The 19,604-nt window shown below is 37.9% G+C and overlaps 1 protein-coding gene and 1 pseudogene across 3 annotated transcripts in view; one reads left to right on the top strand and one right to left on the bottom strand.

Moving 5' to 3' along the window:
* SWT1 (SWT1, RNA endoribonuclease homolog) overlaps positions 1-19,604 on the top strand; it is a 127,475-nt gene that overhangs the window by 14,126 nt on the left and 93,745 nt on the right. For all 3 annotated transcript variants that reach the window (XM_025362529.1, XM_025362538.1, XM_025362546.1), the window contains exons 5-9: positions 3,845-4,586; positions 9,958-10,017; positions 11,503-11,614; positions 13,826-13,927; positions 14,314-14,502. In XM_025362529.1, the coding sequence (XP_025218314.1) occupies positions 3,845-4,586; positions 9,958-10,017; positions 11,503-11,614; positions 13,826-13,927; positions 14,314-14,502 (1,205 nt within the window). The remainder of the gene's footprint in view (positions 1-3,844; positions 4,587-9,957; positions 10,018-11,502; positions 11,615-13,825; positions 13,928-14,313; positions 14,503-19,604) is intronic.
* Positions 762-1,173, bottom strand: LOC112634256 (annotated as a pseudogene).

Genomic DNA, 19,604 nt, shown 5'->3' with positions numbered 1-19,604 from the left:
CTCCAGAGCTCTCGGCCTGAAGGGCCCCTAACTCTGGGCCCCACACAGGAGGCCACATCTGGAAGCTCTATTCCTGTGGCTCCCTCTGCTGGAAACCAAAGTGACAGTTTGTTGCAAAGACTTGTAGAAACAGATTATGTGTAAATTCATTCTTGTACATATTTACTTAATTTAGAACCTGGGACTTTTCAGTCTCTCTCCAAGCCTTTTATGGTGGGTGATGGACTATACAGCAGTGCTGAAGGAGCACAGTTTCTTTCTATAGGAAGAAAATGATTAGTATACATAACTGTGTATATCAAGACAAATTTGTAATAAAAAAATGAAAGTAAGATGAAGGGCCCAGAAACCTGCATTTTATTGACACTGTCATTTTCCACAGGGAATCTTAGACAGATGTCACTTGTTTTAAGTATTGAGAGAAGCCCACTTGTATTCCTGAATCATTTTTTTTTTTAGAAAAGCACCAGAGACGATTGACAGTTATACTTTTTAAAATAAAACAGTGACTATCTGCAGCCTACATCTCCACACCCTTATCTACCTGCCCAGTGGTTGTCAGTTCCCTTGAAGTCACCATCTCCTTCTATTCTGGTATTGCCATAAGAATTGAAATTTTCAAACAGAAAAAAAAAAAGTCTAGTTACAAATGAGTGTGTGGCAGCCCAAATGAAGCCCTTTGACTGTGATTTCTAATTTTCTGTTCAATCCATACTGCAGAGATACAAGGATGAACCACCATTTTGGTTCCCAAGTTTTATTCAAGAACGCATATAAAATATTCCATGTAAATGAATTTTAATCCTCGTCTCCTCCTCTTGTTCGTCCTGGTTAATTTGGAAGTAACGTAATTCATAACCGTTTTTGCTGTTAGCAGTTATGCACATCTAATCCTGTAGATTGTTCTTCTTCAAATATTTCTTATTTCAAATACCTTTTAGGAAGAGGCATCTTGGAAGTCAGGGTGATCTTGCCCTTGCCCTTTTGATCACAACCCCTCCACCGACATTCCTAGCTTTTCTGTTCACTTTGATCCTCTCTTGCAAAAACTGCTGGAAATTGGCAGCATCCATGATTCCATCTTCTATGGCGTGGATGCAATCAAGAGTGAACTTCAGAACCTGTTTTTTTTTTTTTGCCCCCCTTTACCACAAGGTTTTTCATGGGTGCCATGGTGGCAGTGAAGGTGGAGAGGACTTTTTTTTTTTTTTTTTGAGACAAGGTCTCACTCTGTTGCCTAGGCTGGAGTGCAGTGGCACAATCTCGGCTCACTGCAGCCTCCAACTCCTGGGCTTAAGTGATCCTCCCACCTCAGCCTCCCAAGTAACTGGGACTACAGTTGCATGCCACCACTGAACTTCAGCCTGGGTGATAGATTGAGACTCTGTCAAACAAGCAAAGACATACTTACATTCATGCGTGCATATGTGATGGAAACTCAGGTGAAACTCTTATAAAAACTCTGTTTATGGTTTGCTCTTACATAATTAATTATTTGAGAAGTCACTTGTCAAGTGTATCACTCCTGTTGGGCTGTAACCTAATTGAGGGTAAAGACTGTATCTGCTGTGTCCTCTACTGCCTCTTGGGTGCCTGCCAGAGTGATGGCACTGAAAAGGCACAGATTTACTGATATAAATTAATAGATTGTGTTTGATATTTTTCCCCTTTTTTTTCCGACTACAAAGTATTATCTACTTTTATTAAGCACTAAAATATAATTATCACCTCTAGCTATTGCTGTTTCTAACATTTTAGTGCCTTTCTCTCTGGTGTTTTTACTACGCTTGTTTAAGGTGTTGAGACCATATTATATGTACAGATTTGTATCCTGCTTGTTTTTGATTTTCGATATGTTTTATGTCACAGAAGACTTTTCATAAACATCCTTTTAAAAAAACTATAGTATTCCATCATATGAATATACCACTTTTTAAAGTCATTTCCAAAATTTTAGCAGTTACTTTGTACCTGATTGTTTTGCTATTATAAGTAATCCTAAATATTTTTTTCATTTCTGATTTTTTTCACCTTGGTATGGGTTTCTAAAATGGGAATTCCAGATGTAAAAAAATGACCATTTTTGGAGTTTTTAGTTTATATTCAGATTTCTTTGTGGGACTGTTATGTTGTTTTACATTTCTACCAGCAACATGTGAGAGTGTCCATTTTACAACCCCTTGTCAGGATTTGATGTTATTATAAAATCTTTGCTAATTTGATAGAAGAAAATGGTATGGGCCAGCTGTGGTGGCTCACACCTATAATCCAAGCACTTTGGGAGGCCGAGGTAGGCAGATCACGAGGTCAGATCGAGACCATCCTGGCCAACATGGTGAAACCCCGTCTCTACTAAAATACAAAAAACTAGCCGGGCGTCATGGTGTGTGCCTGTAGTCCCAGCTACTTGGGAGGCTGAGGCAGTGGAATCACTTGAACCTGGGAGGTGGAGGTTGCGGTAAGCCAAGATTGCGCCACTGCACCTAGCCTGGCGACAAAGTGAGACTCTGTCTCAAAAAAAAAAAAAAAGAAGAAGAAGAAGAAAATGGTATGTTATTGTTATTATTAGCATGTCTGTGATTACTAGAGAAGTCAAACTTTTTTTAAATGTTTATTAGCCATTTTCTTTTATTAATTTTTTGTTTATGCCCTATTCTAGAATCTTAGTAGTTTTTGATGAACTTTTTATTTACTAAGGCTAGTAAGGTTATTAACATATTATTTTGCTAGAAGTTAGTATATCTAACAAATACCATTTCCTAGTTCTTAACATTTTAATTAATTTTTAATATGCTAAGGTTTTAAAGTAAATAGTCACATATTATCAGTGTTTTCCTTTGTTATTTATCCCACTGTTTTTAAGTTTGGGAAGTTCTCTATTAAGAAATCAGGCTGGGCGTAGTGGCTCATGCCTGTAGCCTCAGCACACTGGGAAGGCTAAGGTGGGCAGATGGCTTGAGCCCAGGAGTTCGACCAGCCTGGGCAACATGGCAAAACCCTGTCTCTACATTAAAAAAAAAAAATACAAAAATTAGCCAGATGTGGTAGTGTACACTTGTAGTGCCAGCTACTCAGGGGGCTGAAGCGGGAGGATCTCTTGAGCCTGGTATGTTGAGTTTGGAGTGGGCCGAGATCACGCCACTGCACTCCAGCCTGGGTGACAAAGTGAGATGCTATCTCAAAAAAAGAAAAAGAGCAATCGGATAGGCCGGGGTACAGTGGCTCACACCTGTAATCCCAGCACCTTGGGAGGCCAAGGCAAGTGGATCTCTTGGGCCCAGGAGTTCGAGACCAGCCTGGGCAACATAGCAAAACTTTGTCACTACAAAAAAATTACAAAAATTAGCTAGGCATGGTGGCATGCTCCTGTAGTCCCAGTTACGTGGTAGTCTGGGAGGTAGGAGGATTGCCTGAGCCTGGGAGGTTGAAGCTGCAGTGAGCCATGTTTGCATCACTGCACTCTAGCCTAGGCAGCAGAGTGAGAACCTGTCTCAAAAAAAAAAAGAAATCAAACATGCATTCTGTTTTTACTCACTGGTTTTTAAGGGTTTAATATGAAGTACAAAATTATTATGATGATAATAATTATTTTACACTTAAATATTTAATCCATTTGGAATTTATGTTTGGTACTATTTAAAGTTGTAAAATTTTTTTGCAAATAACAAACTAAGTATTCTAACACCATTAAGTGAGTAATCCTTTCCACTTAATTCTTAATGTAGCTATTTCTTACTTTTTATGAAGCTTAATGTCAGCCCAATTCTGTTATTCTAACTAAAATGATAGCGTGTAACATTATGTATAATTATAATGTAACCCAGGTTTCTGTGCTGCTTTACAGATTGAGTGTAGAAATTGACACTCTCAGAAGGAGACCAAAAATCAGTTCTTCATCCCAAAGACCTATTAAACTCCAAGAAGCATCAAATTCAAATGACAATCAAATTATTTCACAGAGTCCTTCTTCAAATGGAACTAAAAGAGACATACATAAATGTGTAGACTTTAAACATAAAGATATCAAATTGACAAATGCTAGGAGCAAGCTTGACCATGGAATTAAAAGCCTTAGTAGTCCTAAGATTGCCAGTGATGTGAAACTTAAAGCCGAAGGCCAGGCAAGTGAAAATAAATGGTCTCATTTACTTGTTCAAAGAGAGAAGATGAAAGAACTCAAGAAAGAAAGAAATAATAAATTTAGAGACAATTCTGAAAAATGTGTCTTAGAGAAATGGAAGAGAAATCAATTTTCTCAGGATTATAACTCCAACAAGATAATGAAGGAACCCTTGGAATCTAGAAGACAGAAGATCAGTTTCAAAATCCCTGTAAAATCTCATGAAACCCTCCAGAAACTTGTAGAAGAAAATGTCTTCAATTTAGATTCTAACAAGTTGAAGACTAAGCAGGAAGAAAAAGAATACCTGGAAAGCTCCCAGGTTTCATTAAATGTAACTAGGCAGAAAACTGAACATTTACTTTCAGATTTCACATATAAGCAGACTGTTCATGAGTGGAAACGAAAACATCATTATGGCCGTCAAGAAAGTAATGATTCACATTCTAGTGAAAACCTAACCCAGGTAAGGTGGTAAAAAATGAAGAAGATAGGTTTTAACTGAGAGTTTATTAATATAGTTAAGTTTTTTCTATATTTCTGTATTTTTTCTTTTTTTGTTTTTTGTTTTTGAGACAGGGTCTCACTCTGTTGCCCAAGCTGGAGTGCAGTGGCACGATCCTGGCTTACTGCAGCCTTGACCTCCTGGGTTCAAGCAATCCTCCTGCCTCAGCCTCCCTAGTAGCTGGGACTATAGGCACACATCACCACACTGGGCTAACTTTGGTGTTTTTTGTAGAGATGAGGTTTCACCATGTTGCTTAGGCTGGTCTTGAACTCCTGGGCTGAAACAGTTCACTCCTGCTCAGCCTCCCAAAGTGCAGGGATTACAGACGTGAGCCACTACATATGGCCTTTTTAGTTGTTTCTGTTACTGATGATAATCATAGATGGCTGATTCAAATTTATTCATGAAGTTATATGTCGGTTTCTTTATTTTACTCTCTTTAATTCCAACTTTTTTAGACAGATATTTTGGCAGGTATCAAGGATTCATAATAGAAGGGAATGTGTAAAAATGTGGTGAGAAGCAGCTACAGATAGTCCTTTGAAAAAAGCATTGTATGCTGGAGAACACTCAGGGGACAATATTCTGAATAGTCTTTAAACAGATTATTTTTTTCAGTGTCACCGTGTACCAGGCACTGCAATAAAATAGCTTGTAAGAGATAACACAGTCTGTTTTCAGGGACTGATTCAAGTGAAGAGAGACACAAGCAATTTCCTTAAATATGATAAGTAAAATACCTATCACTTAAGAGAATACACAGCAGGGGATTTTATAGCTTTAGTACATCATGAAAGAATTAGTTTAGAAAGGTATACTGGAGGGGACTGGGTACAGTGGCTCACGTCTGTAATTCCAGTGTTTTGGGAGGCCCAGGCAGGCAGATTGTCTGAGGCCAGAAATTCAAGACCAGCCTGGGCAACATACCGAGTCGGGTCTCTACAAAAAAATAAAAATTAGCTGGGTGTGGTGGTGTGAGTCTGTGGTCCCAGTTATTCAGGTGACTGAGGTGGGAGGATCACTTGAGCCCAGGAGTTCAAGGTTATGGTGAGCCGATTGTGCAACTGCACTCCAACCTAGATGACAGAAAGAGACCTTGTCTCAAAAAAAAAAAAAAAAAAAAAAGGGTTTACTGGAGGCTGGAGGGAGTAACATTTAAACAGACCTAAAGAATGAGTAGAAGTTAGGTGACGGTGAAGGGAGGTGGAATGGGAGAAGCAGGGATATTTTAGGCAGAGGGAGCTACATGAGCAGGGATCTAGGCTAGACAGCTTGGCACATCTATTTTGCTTTAAAATTATGTAATGTAATTGGCATTTATGGACTACTTTGAGAACCTAATCTCTATAATTTTGTTTCTATGGCAAATAAAGTTACTATCTTCAAGAGAACTTTTAGAATTGTGGAACCTCGGAACTTTAGAACTTCAGAAATTCTGATATGTAGAGACCACTGATAAACAGGGATGGGTAAGCCTGCCTGCTTTTAGGTATTAAGACTGTGGACTGTGGCCAGGCCCGGTGGCTCACGTCTGTAATCCTAGCACTTTGGGAGGCCGAGGTGGGCACATTACAAGGTCAGGAGATTAAGACCATCCTGGCTAACACAGTGAAACCCATCTTTACTAAAAATACAAAAAATTAGCCAGGTGCGGTGGCGGGCGCCTGTAGTCCCAGCTACTTGGGAGGTTGAGGCAGGAGAATGGCGTGAATCCGGGAGGCGGCGTGAACTCAGGAGGCGGCGCTTGCCGTGAGCCGAGATTGCGCCACTGCACTCCAGCCTGGGCAACAGAGCAAGACTCCGTCTCAAAAAAAAAAAAAAAAAAAAAAGACTGTGGATTGCAATGGTAAGATATTTCTTATGAAAAATGGAGGAATTATAACTAAGGAGGCTAGAAGAGCTTGGGGATGAGTATTTTTAGGTTAAGTGAACTGGAAGGGGCCCCAAGAGGGCAAGAATTGAGTTTGAATTGAGTTTGTTTTCACTGCTTTCTGAAAGGAAAAACCTCCAGTTTTTCTTCTTGTGTTATAACCATTTCTCTAGAGTAGAATGAAAGAAAGGAACTTGAAGTTGCCAGTATGTTCAGTGATCATCATTGTATCATTGCCTGGTTTTCCCATTGTGCTATGCATCTAAGGAATAGTATGAGAAATCTCTGCAGTGTGTCGTGTAGTTTCTTTTGGTCTCTATGTAGAATTACTACACAAACCAAAGGAGGTACATAGCAAGAATATTAAGTTGCAGAAGAAGCAGTTTTTACATGACCACTTTCCAGTTATTGGAATTTAGACTCTTTAAAAACTTCTCTGATAGCAGTATTATCAGGCTTAAAGTCGTTTAGACACAGAAACAGCAAGTAAATATCCTTATCTTGTGTATATTATCTTCAGCGTATTATTGACAGCAGATAATCATCTTAATACCCTGTTTGTTTTTATGTTTTACCCACTAATTCCTCAATAGATAATTGTTTTCCTAAAATAATGAGTGTACTTTACAAGGAAAATAATTGTATTTTCTGGATTTAGTAATTCTCTTATGCTTTCTAAAGAAAAAAATAACTTCTTTTGTTTCTTAGGTTTTATAGTTCTTTGATACAGACCCCTCTCAAATTGCAAACCTCCCCCTCATTGAAAATTAATGTCCTAGAGATTTATGGTTTATGGTCTATTTTTAAAAACAGCATTACATTTAATTCTTACAAGACTGTAAAGTAGGAATTCATTTATCAAACAGCTATTAAAGGTACCTATTATTTTTCTAGGTACTAGGGATTTAGACATGAGTAAGATGTTAGCCTCAAGAAGGTCCCAGGGAGGCAGACTAGTAAGTACAAAAATATGATTGTACTATAGTGAAGTAAATATCAGAGTCCTAAGAATTGGGTGTGATGTTAGTATAAATCTCCGGGTGAATTAAGGAAGGGCTCACTAACGTGGTAGTTCTAAAGCCTCATCTCGAAGGACATGTCAGGTGAGGACTAGAAGTGCTGTCCAGCTAGGGTAGAGGGCCAGTGTGTGTAATGGCACAGAGTTGTAAAATTGCATGGAAGGAAGGTACATGAGCATATAGGTTGTCAGTATGACTAGAGTCAAGATAGGTAGAGAATCTGTAGGAAAGCAAGTTGGAGAGAAAGCCAGAGAAAGCCAGGGTCTCTAGACAATGGATGATTTTGTATCATGGGAAAGACTGGTTTTTATCTCATATCTTGTAGATGGAAGACAGCCACTGAACCACAGTCAAGGAAATAATGTAATTGTGTTTTCCATTTGGAATCACTTTGGTAGATAGAGCCATTATTATCTTCGTTACCATATTCCCTTTTGTCATCCTCAGGAAAGGCTTTATCCCAACCTATGTATTTAATAAGGCATGGTGGGGGAGGCAAACAGTTAAATGCATGAACTTCTCTGGATTGTTTGGTGGTAGAAAATTCATTGAAGTCACTGTAGGTGGCCCATGAACAGAGAGAGCAAAGGGTAATAGTAATCAAAGGAAGAGAATAAAGAGATGTACAATGTCAAAAGCCACAAGAAGTTCTGATAATAATCTCTGGCTTGTTTGGCACTTCTTAAAGAGAACTTTAAAGATCAGTAAGATTTAAAGTTATATGGAGAAGGGATTCTGAATCTCAGGGTCATGAAATAGTAAAACTATGATGAGCCTATGTTTGTGAAGTGTATGTTATTATGTCATGTGAAGTTTGATGTTGGGTAGAAGCTGAATTCCCAGTAAAGCATTTAGCCGGAAAGTTAGGGTGGAAGCTGAATTCTCAGTAAAGCATTTCTACATATGATGCGACTTAATATTCTTGCTATGTACCTCTTTTGGTTTGTGTAGTAATTCTACATAGAGACCAAAAGAAACTGTACGACGCGCTGCAGAGATTTCTCATATGATGTACATTTCTACATATGATGTATGTTTGTGTGGGCGCAGTGGCTTGTGCCTATAATCCCAGCACTTTGGGAGGCTGAGGTGGGCAGATCACTTGGGGTCAGGAGTTTGAGACCAGCTTGGCCAACATGGTGAAACCCTGTCTCTACTAAAAATACAAAAATTAGCCGGGTGTGATGGCAGGCACCTGTAGTCCCAGCTACTTGGGAGGCTGAGGCAGAAGAATCTCTTGAACCCAGGAGGTGGAGGTTGTAGTGTCCTGAGATCATGCCACTACAGCCTGGGCAACAGAATGAGACTCTGTCTCAAAGAATAGTGTTTGTAGTTCATAGCAGAAATAGCTTTCCATAAAATACATGTTAGTTTTGCGTTATCTTGGAGAATTCTTAGAAGATTATTTCGTTCAATTGTTCTTTTGCTGAGTTTCCTGTCACCTGTATGTTACATAGAGTCAGGTGGGTCTCATCCACTCAGAAGAAATGCCAGTGGAAAATTGGAATTTGGAGAGAGATTTTTCAAACTTTGAAGACAAAAAATAAAACACAACCCCCTGGTGCTCTAACTACATATAATATAACTGTGCATTTTTCAGCTTTTCCTTTTTAGCCTTATTATAATCCTCAAGTTCCTTTTGTTGTTTTATCATGTCACTTGTAGAAATGGCTTAGTTACTCCTGGATGAAAATTTTTCACCACTGAAGGCCAACTTGTTTACCTTTGCATTCATTATTTCTCTTTTTTTAGGGTGGCATGTAATTTTATTCTTAGAATATAGTATTTTTATGAATCTGTATATGAAGAATTCTACCATGTCTCATGACTTGATAGAATGGGGCTTCTCTGTTCTAGGGGCACTTTCTCATCTGGAGGCAGTTTTGCCCCTCAGGAGACATTTGGCAATGCCAGGAGACATTTTTGATTGTCAAGACTGAGGGTGGGGCTGGCACTGTGGCTCAGGCCTGTAATCCCAGCACTTTGGGAAGCTGAGGCAGGTGGATCACTTGAGCTCAGGAGTTTTGAGACCAGACTGGGCAACATGACAAAACCCCATCTTTACAAAATATACAAAAATTAGCCAGGTGTGTTGGTGTGCCTGTGGTCCCAGCTACTCAGGTGGCTGAGGTGGGAGGATCACTTGAGTCCAGGAGGTTGAGGCTGCAGTGAACCATAATCATGCCGTTGAACTCCAGTTTGGGTGACAGAGTGAGACCCTGTCTTTAAAAAAAAAAAAAAAATTTTGGGAGTAGGGGTAGGTGGGTAGTACTGCTGACATTCTGGAGGATAGAGGTCACTGATGCTGCTAAACATCCTACAATGCACAGGGCAACCCCTAAAGTGAATTATCTGACCCTGAAGGTTAATAGTGACAAGGTTGAAAAACCCTATTTAGGTTACGCTTTATTCTTAGCTAATGAAATTACTTTCATTTCAGAGTTTTGAAGCACCATGTTCTTCAGTGTCATCTGAAAGTATCCAGGATACAGACCAAGAGGTTACTGATATTCTTATTTACTTTGAAATTTTTAGTGAAATTAAGTCAAACAGTTCCTACTTCTAATAAAAAATAATGACTGTAGAAACCTTGATAATATGAAAATACAATGATGTCTCTATTTAAATCAATATGTAAGGTTTTATGAAGTCATGCAAAACTATTCAGAAAAGTATACCTTAGTACTTTTTGTTTCTAGTAAGGTTATCTGTTGTGAACAAAGAGCATGAAACCAGTGGCCCACAAGTAATCTGAATTTTGATTTAATTTTATGACACTTTCCCTGTTTATGCCTAGGGTTGCCAAAATGCAGTAGGACATTAACCTGTTTTTACTTCATTTTAAAAATCGTCAGATGAAAACATTATTCAATGAAAATGAGAGTACATGAATGTTTACCTAAAAAGGTTGTTTCATTTCCCAACCAGAGTCCCCTGACTGATCTTCATAGAATTTTATGTTCACTTGTCCTAAGTTAAGATGAGATTTGTGGAACACTTTGTAATTGTCTATTTAAAGACTTTCAGGCCGGGCACGGTGGCTCAAGCCTGTAATCCCAGCACTTTGGGAGGCCAAAGCGGGAGGATTACCTGAGGTCAGGAGTTTGAGACCAGCCTGGCCAACATGGCGAAACCCCGTCTCTACTAAAAATGCAAAAATTAGCTGGGCGTGGTGGTGCATGCCTGTAATCCCAGCTACTCAAGAGGCTGAGGCGGGAGACTTACTTGAGCCTGGGAGATGGAGGTTGCAGTGAGCCAAGATTGTGCCGCTGCACTTCAGCCTGGGTGACAGAGCAAGACTCTGTCTCAAAACAAAACAAAACAACTCTCAAACTATATTAATTGATTTTTATTTGTGACAGTCAATTGTATTTTTCTGTTTTGAGGTGCTCCTTGATAGAAGAAAGGTGTCTCATCTCTGATCTAAAGCTAGATTGTATTTCATTTCTTTGTGTCAGAATTACATCAGAGAAGTATTTCTGTGAAGTGAGAATGTTTTTAAGATCTAGATTTCAGTTTATGATGGTTCATAAATAATCTTAGAAATCTCAAGAAGAATACTCACAGTCAAGATAAAAAAATTTTGACTCCTAAAATAAAGTGAGAATTGAAATGAGAATGAACTTACTTTAATGTCTAGGTATTTGACTCTGTGCAAGGAGCTTCACCTAGCTTATTTCATTTATTCCTTACAAAAATCCTGAAGGAAATAGATATTAAAGATTCCTATTTTGTGAATTAACAAACTGAGATCCAAAGTTGTTAAATAATTTGTTTGCATAAGGTTGCGGAGGTAAGAAGAAAACTATTTTGAAAACCATGTGTGTGTTTATAAATCTTTATTGTTTTACTATGCTGCCTTCAGAGTTTTATAAAATTTTTCTTTCCATAAACCATCTCAAGTGAATTAAGAATTAATTGCTTTCTTCTCTTGTCAATCTGCAAAGTAACTCAAAATATTTCACTGGGGTCTTTTACAATTTAGATGCAGATAGTAGAAGAGCTTCATGCTGCACGTGTGGGAAAAAGTGTGGATTTACCTGGAGAGTTAATGAATATGGAAATTGACTTAGAAGATGATGTACATTCTTCCTCTGGTATACCCTGTATGTTGACGTTTATGCTCTCCTATGCTTTCCTAAAAATTAATGTGCCAATATTCAGTTTTTATAATATTTCGATGAAAAATGTTAAAAAATATGCTCACTTGAAATGAATGATAAAGTAATAGTTTATTTTTTTAGCTACAGGAATTAGATCCAATATTTGTCTTATTAGTTTTACATATTTCACATTATTAGATAGTTAGATATATTTTCTCTTTTTCTGTCAAGAGGCAGTAATTAGGATTATGAGTTGTCTTTTTTTTTTGATGTTGTAACTTTAACAATTTCAACTACGTAAAGCACTGATCAGAAATAACGCAAAATAGCTGATACAGTTGCTCACACCTGTAATTCCAGCATTTTGGAAGGCTGAGATGGGAGGATTGCACAAACCCAGGAGTTCAAGGCCAGCCTAGGCAACATAGTGAGATTTCGTGTCTATAGAAAATAAAGTTAGCTAGGTGTGATGGCATGCGCCTATAGTCTCAGCTATTCAGGAGGCTGAGGTGGGAGGATTGCTTGAGCCTGGGAGGTTGAGGCTGCAGTGTGCCAAGATTGCGCCACCACATTCCAGCCTGGGTGACAGAACTAGACCCTCTCTCTCAAAAAAAAAAAAAAAAAAAAAAAAGAAGAAAGAATGCAGATTGCTTGAAGGTATTATATTTATTGATTTCTTGTTCATGTTGTAAAATTTTGATTATTATTTATTTATTTTTTTTTGCTACTGGGAGAAGGTAATGATAGAGATTATCCAAAATCTGTCAGTGTACTATTTCAAATTCTGTTTTTAAAAATGGTAATGCTGACCAGGCATGGTGGCTCACACCTGTAATCCCAGCACTTTGGGAGGCTGAGGCGGGTGGATCACCTGAGGTCAGGAGTTTGAGACCAGTCTGGCCAACATGGTGAAACCCCGTCTCTACTGAAAATATGAAAAAATTAGCTGGGCATGGTGACCCATGCCTGTATTCCCAGCTACTCAGGAGGCTGAGACAGGAGAATGGCTTGAACCTGGGAAGCAGAAGTTGCCGTGAGCCAAGATTGAGCTACTGTGCTTCAGCCTGGGCACCAACAGCAAAACTCCCTCTCAAAAAAAAAAAAAAAAAAAATAGTAATGCTACCTTTACATTCACATTGTAGTTTTCATCTTTCAAATGTTTTCCTGTGTGTTAACTTATCTGAACCTTAAAATGATCCTATGCAGTAACAATGCTAGTATTATTATGTATTTTCTTTTTTTGTTTGTTTTTGTTTTTGTTTTGAGACGGAGTCTCCCTGTGTCACCCAGGCTGAAGTGCGTTGGAGCTATCTCTGCTCACTGCAACCTATGCCTCCTGCATTCAAGCCATTCTCCTGCCTCAGCCTCCTGAGTAGCTGGGACTACAGGCGTGTGCCACCATGCCCGGCTAATTTTTGTATTTTTAGTAGAGATGGGGTTTCACTATGTTGACCAGGCTGATCTTGACCTCCTGACCTCAGGTGATCCGCCTGCCTCGGCCTCCCAAAGTGCTGGGATTACAGGTGTAAGCCACCAAACCTGGCATGTATTTTCTTTTACACATATTTATCTTTCGATTATATTCACTCAGGATATGTTAAAATTAGCTTATAATTACTAAGCACAGCTGCCAGTGATCCATGACAGAAGTTAGAAACATAATTACTTCCCCGGCTAGTCAGTTCATAATTTAAAATCCACCTACAAGCAATTTATACTGTTCTGCTGGTGGGTGATTAAACATTGATCACTATTCTTTCTCTTAAGAATCGAAGTAAAAGCAATTTTGTTTTTATTGTCTAAAGGACTTCTCTTAAGAATGCTATCAAAAACATTCTCCATGACTGGTTTTTCATAGTCTTGGCCCCAGGTTTCCTGTGTATTTCTGCTTTGCCAACCCTTACCTTCTCTGCCCACTTTGACTTAGATGATTCTCCACCCCACTCCCACTCCAAACAGTGGTTGCAGTTCCTATCCAGAGGACCCTTAATTGATTGGGGAGAAATTTACTTGGCAACAAAGATACGGACCAGATAGATAGCAACTTTAGAGTCTAGCCAACTGTGTAAATCTCTGATATAGTTAACAAGACAAAGAGGCGTTTTAAATTTAATTGAATTTTCAATGCTTCTATGATATCAAAATTTTAGACATTATGTAAGTCTATTATCAAATATCGTGAAATCTTTGCTCTTTTTCTCTAGCAAATAATACTTCAGACAGAAAACTTCTAATTGTTATTGACACAAATATTCTGATGAATCATCTCAAATTTGTTAGAATTCTGAAGACAACAGAAGTACCAGGTATTTACAGAACATATTTAAAGATTCTGATTTTCTTCCCTGAGTTGATATTTTATATTAACAGTGATGTGGCTTTTTCTCCCACGAATATGTCTCCATTAAGCATATTCAGTGTTATAAGTTTAAAAAAAGCCTTTACAGGTTAAACTAGCAATCTGAACGCACTCTTTTTTTGATCTCCAAGAGTGCTTATTTTTTTAACATTCTTTTGACACATTATTCTCTTTTTAATTTCTGTTTTTTAATATATTGTCTCTCAATTTATTCTGAATTTCTCAAAGGTAGGGAGGACTGTGTGCTTTAAAACTTTCACCTCTTGGACAGCAATTCTATTTAGTAGCTCAATAAATGTTTGTTAAATTCTAAGAAATCCTTTTTTTTTTTAGGTTTTGACAAACTTGTGTTAATAATTCCCTGGGTCGTTATGCAAGAGCTAGATCGTATGAAGGAAGGAAAACTACTAAAACATGCCCAGCACAAAGCTATACCTGCAGTTCATTTCATCAACGAGAGTCTCAGAAATCAAGATAGAAAGCTATGGGGTCAATCAATACAACTTGCATCCCAAAAACATTGTAAGTATTGTTCTTTCAGGGTGCCTCCTGATTAATACTTGTTTGGCTGCAGACTCATTATTGGAGGGAAATGGTATAAAACTTTTAAAACATTTAAACCCGTTGGAATGTGAAATGGAAGGGGCATTGTGATGGTTTGTGGCTTAGAGTCTTTGATTTTTATTTTTCTGCTTCTCCTAGATGTTCTTACATTATGTCTATATTTCACAGATAGTGACTGTATAGTTGTGTATGCATACTTGTCTATATCACAGAACTTCGGACTCCTTTTTAAAAAATACTATTGCTGAGTGATGAAGTCTGTAAGTGATCCAGGTTTCTAGTCCGTTAATATCACCGTATGTAGTTAATGTACCATGGAGATGATGTTGTTTTCCTGTGGTTTGTCATAATCGGTAATAATGAATGAGGTGTTTTTACAGTAAAGGTTTATAGATTTTCCCCTCATTGAATTTTTTTCAATATTAGTTTCTATGAAGTCATTTAAAAATTGCTTTAGTCTTAAAAGTTAAGTATGTTCTTTATGTTTTATATAATTTGCTGGAAAAATATATGTAAAGGAACACTTATTTCAGTGGAGTTTATACATATATTTAGAAGATTTATTTCGTTCTTTAAGAATTCGTTTCTTCCCAGCTCAGAATTATTTATTTAGGTAAACTTACATTATTTTAAATACCATGGATTTGTACTGTCCACTGCACCCATATTCACTGTAAGATTTGAAAGAATTCATCTTAAGAGGAATCCAATTATGGTATTAACTATGAGAAGACTTTAAAAACCATGATTAGATTCATCTTAAGATGAATTACTTTAGTCTAAAATTTTTGTGTAGTCTTAAAATTTTGAAGAAAAAGAGTCTCTACCATTCATTCATTATCTAAACAAATATTTATTAGCTCTTAGTATGTTCCAGATATAATGCTTATGAATTTTGAGTGAAGATGGTCCATGTCGAGTAGCTTTAGTTGACTATAATTTTAGCCTTGTCCTTAACTATTTCCAAAATTATATTTATTTGATATAGTATTTATCTACTATAGTGAGAGGAACATAGGATTTGAAATATCAACCTGGGTTTATAGCATAACCTGGGGAAAGTTAAAGGTGAAGAAACTGAATAAATGAAATGAAAGGAAATAACTTCCATGTCATAAAATGGTTGTGAAGATTGGTTAATATGTTAAACTACCTAATAGCTTATGGTCAGAATAGGTGATAATTCTCTTGTGTCCTCATTATATGAAAGGCTCATACAGATTAATAAGACTCATCTCTCATTTTTTAAAAATATCTGATTTATTTTTATCACTTCTAGGTTTAGAAAGTTACTCTCTTCCAACCCACTAGGAAGATTCACAGCACTGCACTGCTTTGAGACTATGAATTGGTAACTTTGTAGAAGAGCAATATTTAGCAATGTGCTTGAATAAGCCTAAGGATAATAATTGTCTTTCTAGAAATGTATCCTAAAAAAAGTGAGAGATGCAGGCAGTGATTTATATAAATAGTGTTCATTATAGCATTATTTATGTGACAAAAAAAGTAGAATCAACCTATATAACATTTGGAGAAGTTACATACATTCCTATAGCCATATGAGGGGACACTATATTTGGAAAAACATTAATAACATAATTTTAAATAAAAACAAACATAAGATTAAAACATATGTGTAGTATAATTCTAAATTTATTTAATTATGTGTATATACTTATTAGTGATGAATAGAGGTGATATTTACCTGATGGGTTTATCAGTTATTTTAATTTTCTTTATATTTTCTGTATTTTCCAGATTTTTAATTACTTTTTTTTTTTTTTTGAGATGGAGTCTCGCTCCCATTGCACAGGCTGGAGTGCAGTGGCGTGATCTCAGCTCACTGCAACCTCCACCTCGCGGGTTCAAATGATTCTCCTTCCTCAGCCGCCCGAGTAGCTGAGATTACAGGCATGCGCCACCATGCCTGGCCAATTTTTATATTTTCAGTAGAGACAGAGTTTCACTATGTTGGCCAGGCTGGTCTCTAACTGCTGACCTTAGGTGATCCACCCGCCTTGGCCTCCCAAAGTGCTAAGATTACAGGCGTGAGCCACCATGCCTGGCCTTTTTTTTTTTTTTTTTTTTTAAGAGACGGAGTCTTGCTTTGTCACCCAGGCTGGAGTGCAATGCTGTGATCTCAGCTCACTGCGACCTCCATCTCCTACCTCTACCTTCAAGTGCTTCTCGTGCCTCAGCCTCCTAGAGTAGCTGGGATTACAAGTGTGAGCCACTACGCCCAGCTGATTTTTGTATTTTTAGTAGAGATGGCGTTTGTCAAGTTGGACAGGCTGGTCTTGAACTCCTGACCTCAGGTGATCCACGTGCCTCAGCCTCCCTCGGCTCACAGGCGTGAGTCACTGTGCCCGGCCAATAAAATTATATATTTTTTATAATAAGGTAAAAATAATTAAAGGCAACAAATAGTTATCTGCCACTCCCCTAATCAGGCATTTGTTCTGTATTTTTATATTTTTCATTGTATTTTTATTGATTCATTTGTTTGCCAAGTATTTGTACCAGACACTGTTCCAAATGTTGGGCCTGTAACAGTGAATGAGAAAGGGAAACCCTGCTGTTGAGGAGGTTAAATTCTATTAGGTATTAAACATCTTAATAACTATAATTTATATAGAATTTTTTATTCTGTGTGTGAGTAGCAGTCATTGATGTTGAGGTGCCATTTAAGCTGAATCTTTTAAATTTTTTTTTTTTTTTTGAGATGGAGTTTCACTCTTGTTGCCCAGGCTGGAGTGCAATGGCGTAATCTCGGCTCACTGCAATCTCTGCCTCCTGGGTTCAAGCGAGTGATTCTCCTGCCTCAGCCTCCTGAGTAACTGGGATTACAGGCATGTGCCACCATGCCTGGCTAATTTTTTAAAATATTTTTTTAGAGATGGGGTTTCACCATGTTGGTCAGGCTGGGCTCGATCTCCTGACCTCAAGTGATCTGTCCGCCTCAGCTTCCCAAAGTGCTGGGATTACAGGTATGAGCCACCGTGCCTGGCCAAGCTGAATCTTAAGTAATAAATACATGGTACTTTTAAGCATTCACTATTGCCATACACTGGGCTAAATACTTTATATACGTTCTCATTTACTCCTCATGATTAGAAACTTCGCCCAAGAATACATATCTAGTAAGTGGGAAAACAAGGATTCATACCCAGACTGGTCTGTTTCCAGAGTCTTTGTTTTGTTCACTTTTGAACAGTACATGTTTGTACTGTTTCATTTTTCATTCAATAAAAATACAATGAAAAATATAAAAATACAGAACAAATGCCTATTAGGGGAGTGGCAGATAACTATTTGTTGCCTTTAATTATTTTTACCTTATTATAAAAAATATATAATTTTATTGGCCGGGCACAGTGACTCATGCCTGTGAGCCGAAGGGAGGCTGAGGCACGTGGATCACCTGAGGTCAGGAGTTCAAGACCAGCCTGTCCAACTTGACAAACGCCATCTCTACTAAAAATACAAAAATCAGCTGGGCGTAGTGGCTCACACTTGTAATCCCAGCTACTCTAGGAGGCTGAGGCACGAGAAGCACTTGAAGGTAGAGGTAGGAGATGGAGGTTGCAGTGAGCTGAGATCACAGCATTGCACTCCAGCCTGGTGACAAAGCAAGACTCTGTCTCTTAAAAAAAAAAAAAAAAGGCCAGGCATGGTGGCTCACGCCTGTAAGGTGCTCAAAAGTATTTGTTGAATAACTAAATATTTCATGAATAGTCTTACAGTTTATTTTTCAGCTCCATATATTTTAGAAAAAGTGGCACTACTGATAATCTTGAATTTGATACCTTTAGAGCAGGGCACTGTTACTTTTAAGCCTCCTTTTATCTGCTGAATTGAATTGTTTAAAGTTAATGATTTTGAGTTACACATTTTGCACTATTCATGGCATTTACCCTCTGAATTTAAGGGAAATTGGCTACTGTGATATATTTCTGTCTGGCTCACTGGTCATCTGATCAAGAAATTTAATCTTATCTTCCTCATACTCATGTCCTGATATAGTTGAGCTCTGTCTAGATTTCACCAGTATGAACTCCTAAATAGTTTTTCTTTGCATATCCATCTGGTTAGCATGGGAACCTGGCACAAATTAAGCCCTATGTAAATATTTGTTGCATGAATGAATGAATTTTCTAATTTGAAGGATTCAAGGACTAAGTAATATAGGCCAAAAGTTGAGAGAAAAATGATTATAAACAGGGACAAGGTTGAGACTAATTGGCTGGTATGTCTTAAATTTTAATGTATAAGAGACAGGCCAAGAGCTTAAATTAGTGTCTGGGTCCAGGCTTCAAAGATTCTTACCCAGAAATATATTTGGGGTGTGGTCCTGTATTCTGTATTATTAATAAGTACCCTAGGGAGTTCTCAGGTAGGTAGTGTATGGACTTGTGGGAAACATTATCTTTGGTCCAATTTCTACACATTGCATTATTATTATTATTATTTTGTTCTTAATTTTTTTAGAGACAAGGTCTCACCCTGTCACCCAGGCTGGAGTGCAGTGTCATGATCATAGCTCACTGTAGACTTGAACTCCTGAGCTCAAGCGATCTTCCCTCCTCGGCCTCCTGAATAGCTGGAACAACAGGACTACAGAAGTGTGCCACCGAGCCTGGCTAATTTTCTCGTTTTTTTGTAGAGGCAGAGTCTTGCCATGTTGCCCAGGCTGATCTTGAAATGCTGACTTAAAGCGATCTCTCTGCTTCAGCCTCTCAAAATATTGGGATCACAGGCACCAACCACCTGGCCTGCATTATTTTTACAAAAACTGAATTTTTGCTACATGTTTTGAGGCTTAGAGAATGCCAGAGGGTACCCTGTCAGCAACTGATTAACATTTGTTAGGAATTACTTTTTGTGTTGCCTTCCTAGGGCCCATATTTCATTCTCCTGTATATCTCTAATTGTGTTGCTTTAGAGATTAAGGAAGAGCACACACAGGAAACTAGTTTAGTTACTGGTAGAACAGTTGCTTATTAGTTCACAGACTTCTTAAGCTGAGAAAATGTTAAGTTACTTATAATCTGTAAGTGTCT

The sequence above is a fragment of the Theropithecus gelada genome, chromosome 1 (genome assembly GCF_003255815.1).
Source record: "Theropithecus gelada isolate Dixy chromosome 1, Tgel_1.0, whole genome shotgun sequence".
Lineage (NCBI taxonomy): Eukaryota > Metazoa > Chordata > Mammalia > Primates > Cercopithecidae > Theropithecus > Theropithecus gelada.
Note: the sequence above shows the minus strand (reverse complement) of the source record. Positions and strands in the feature narration are given on the sequence as shown.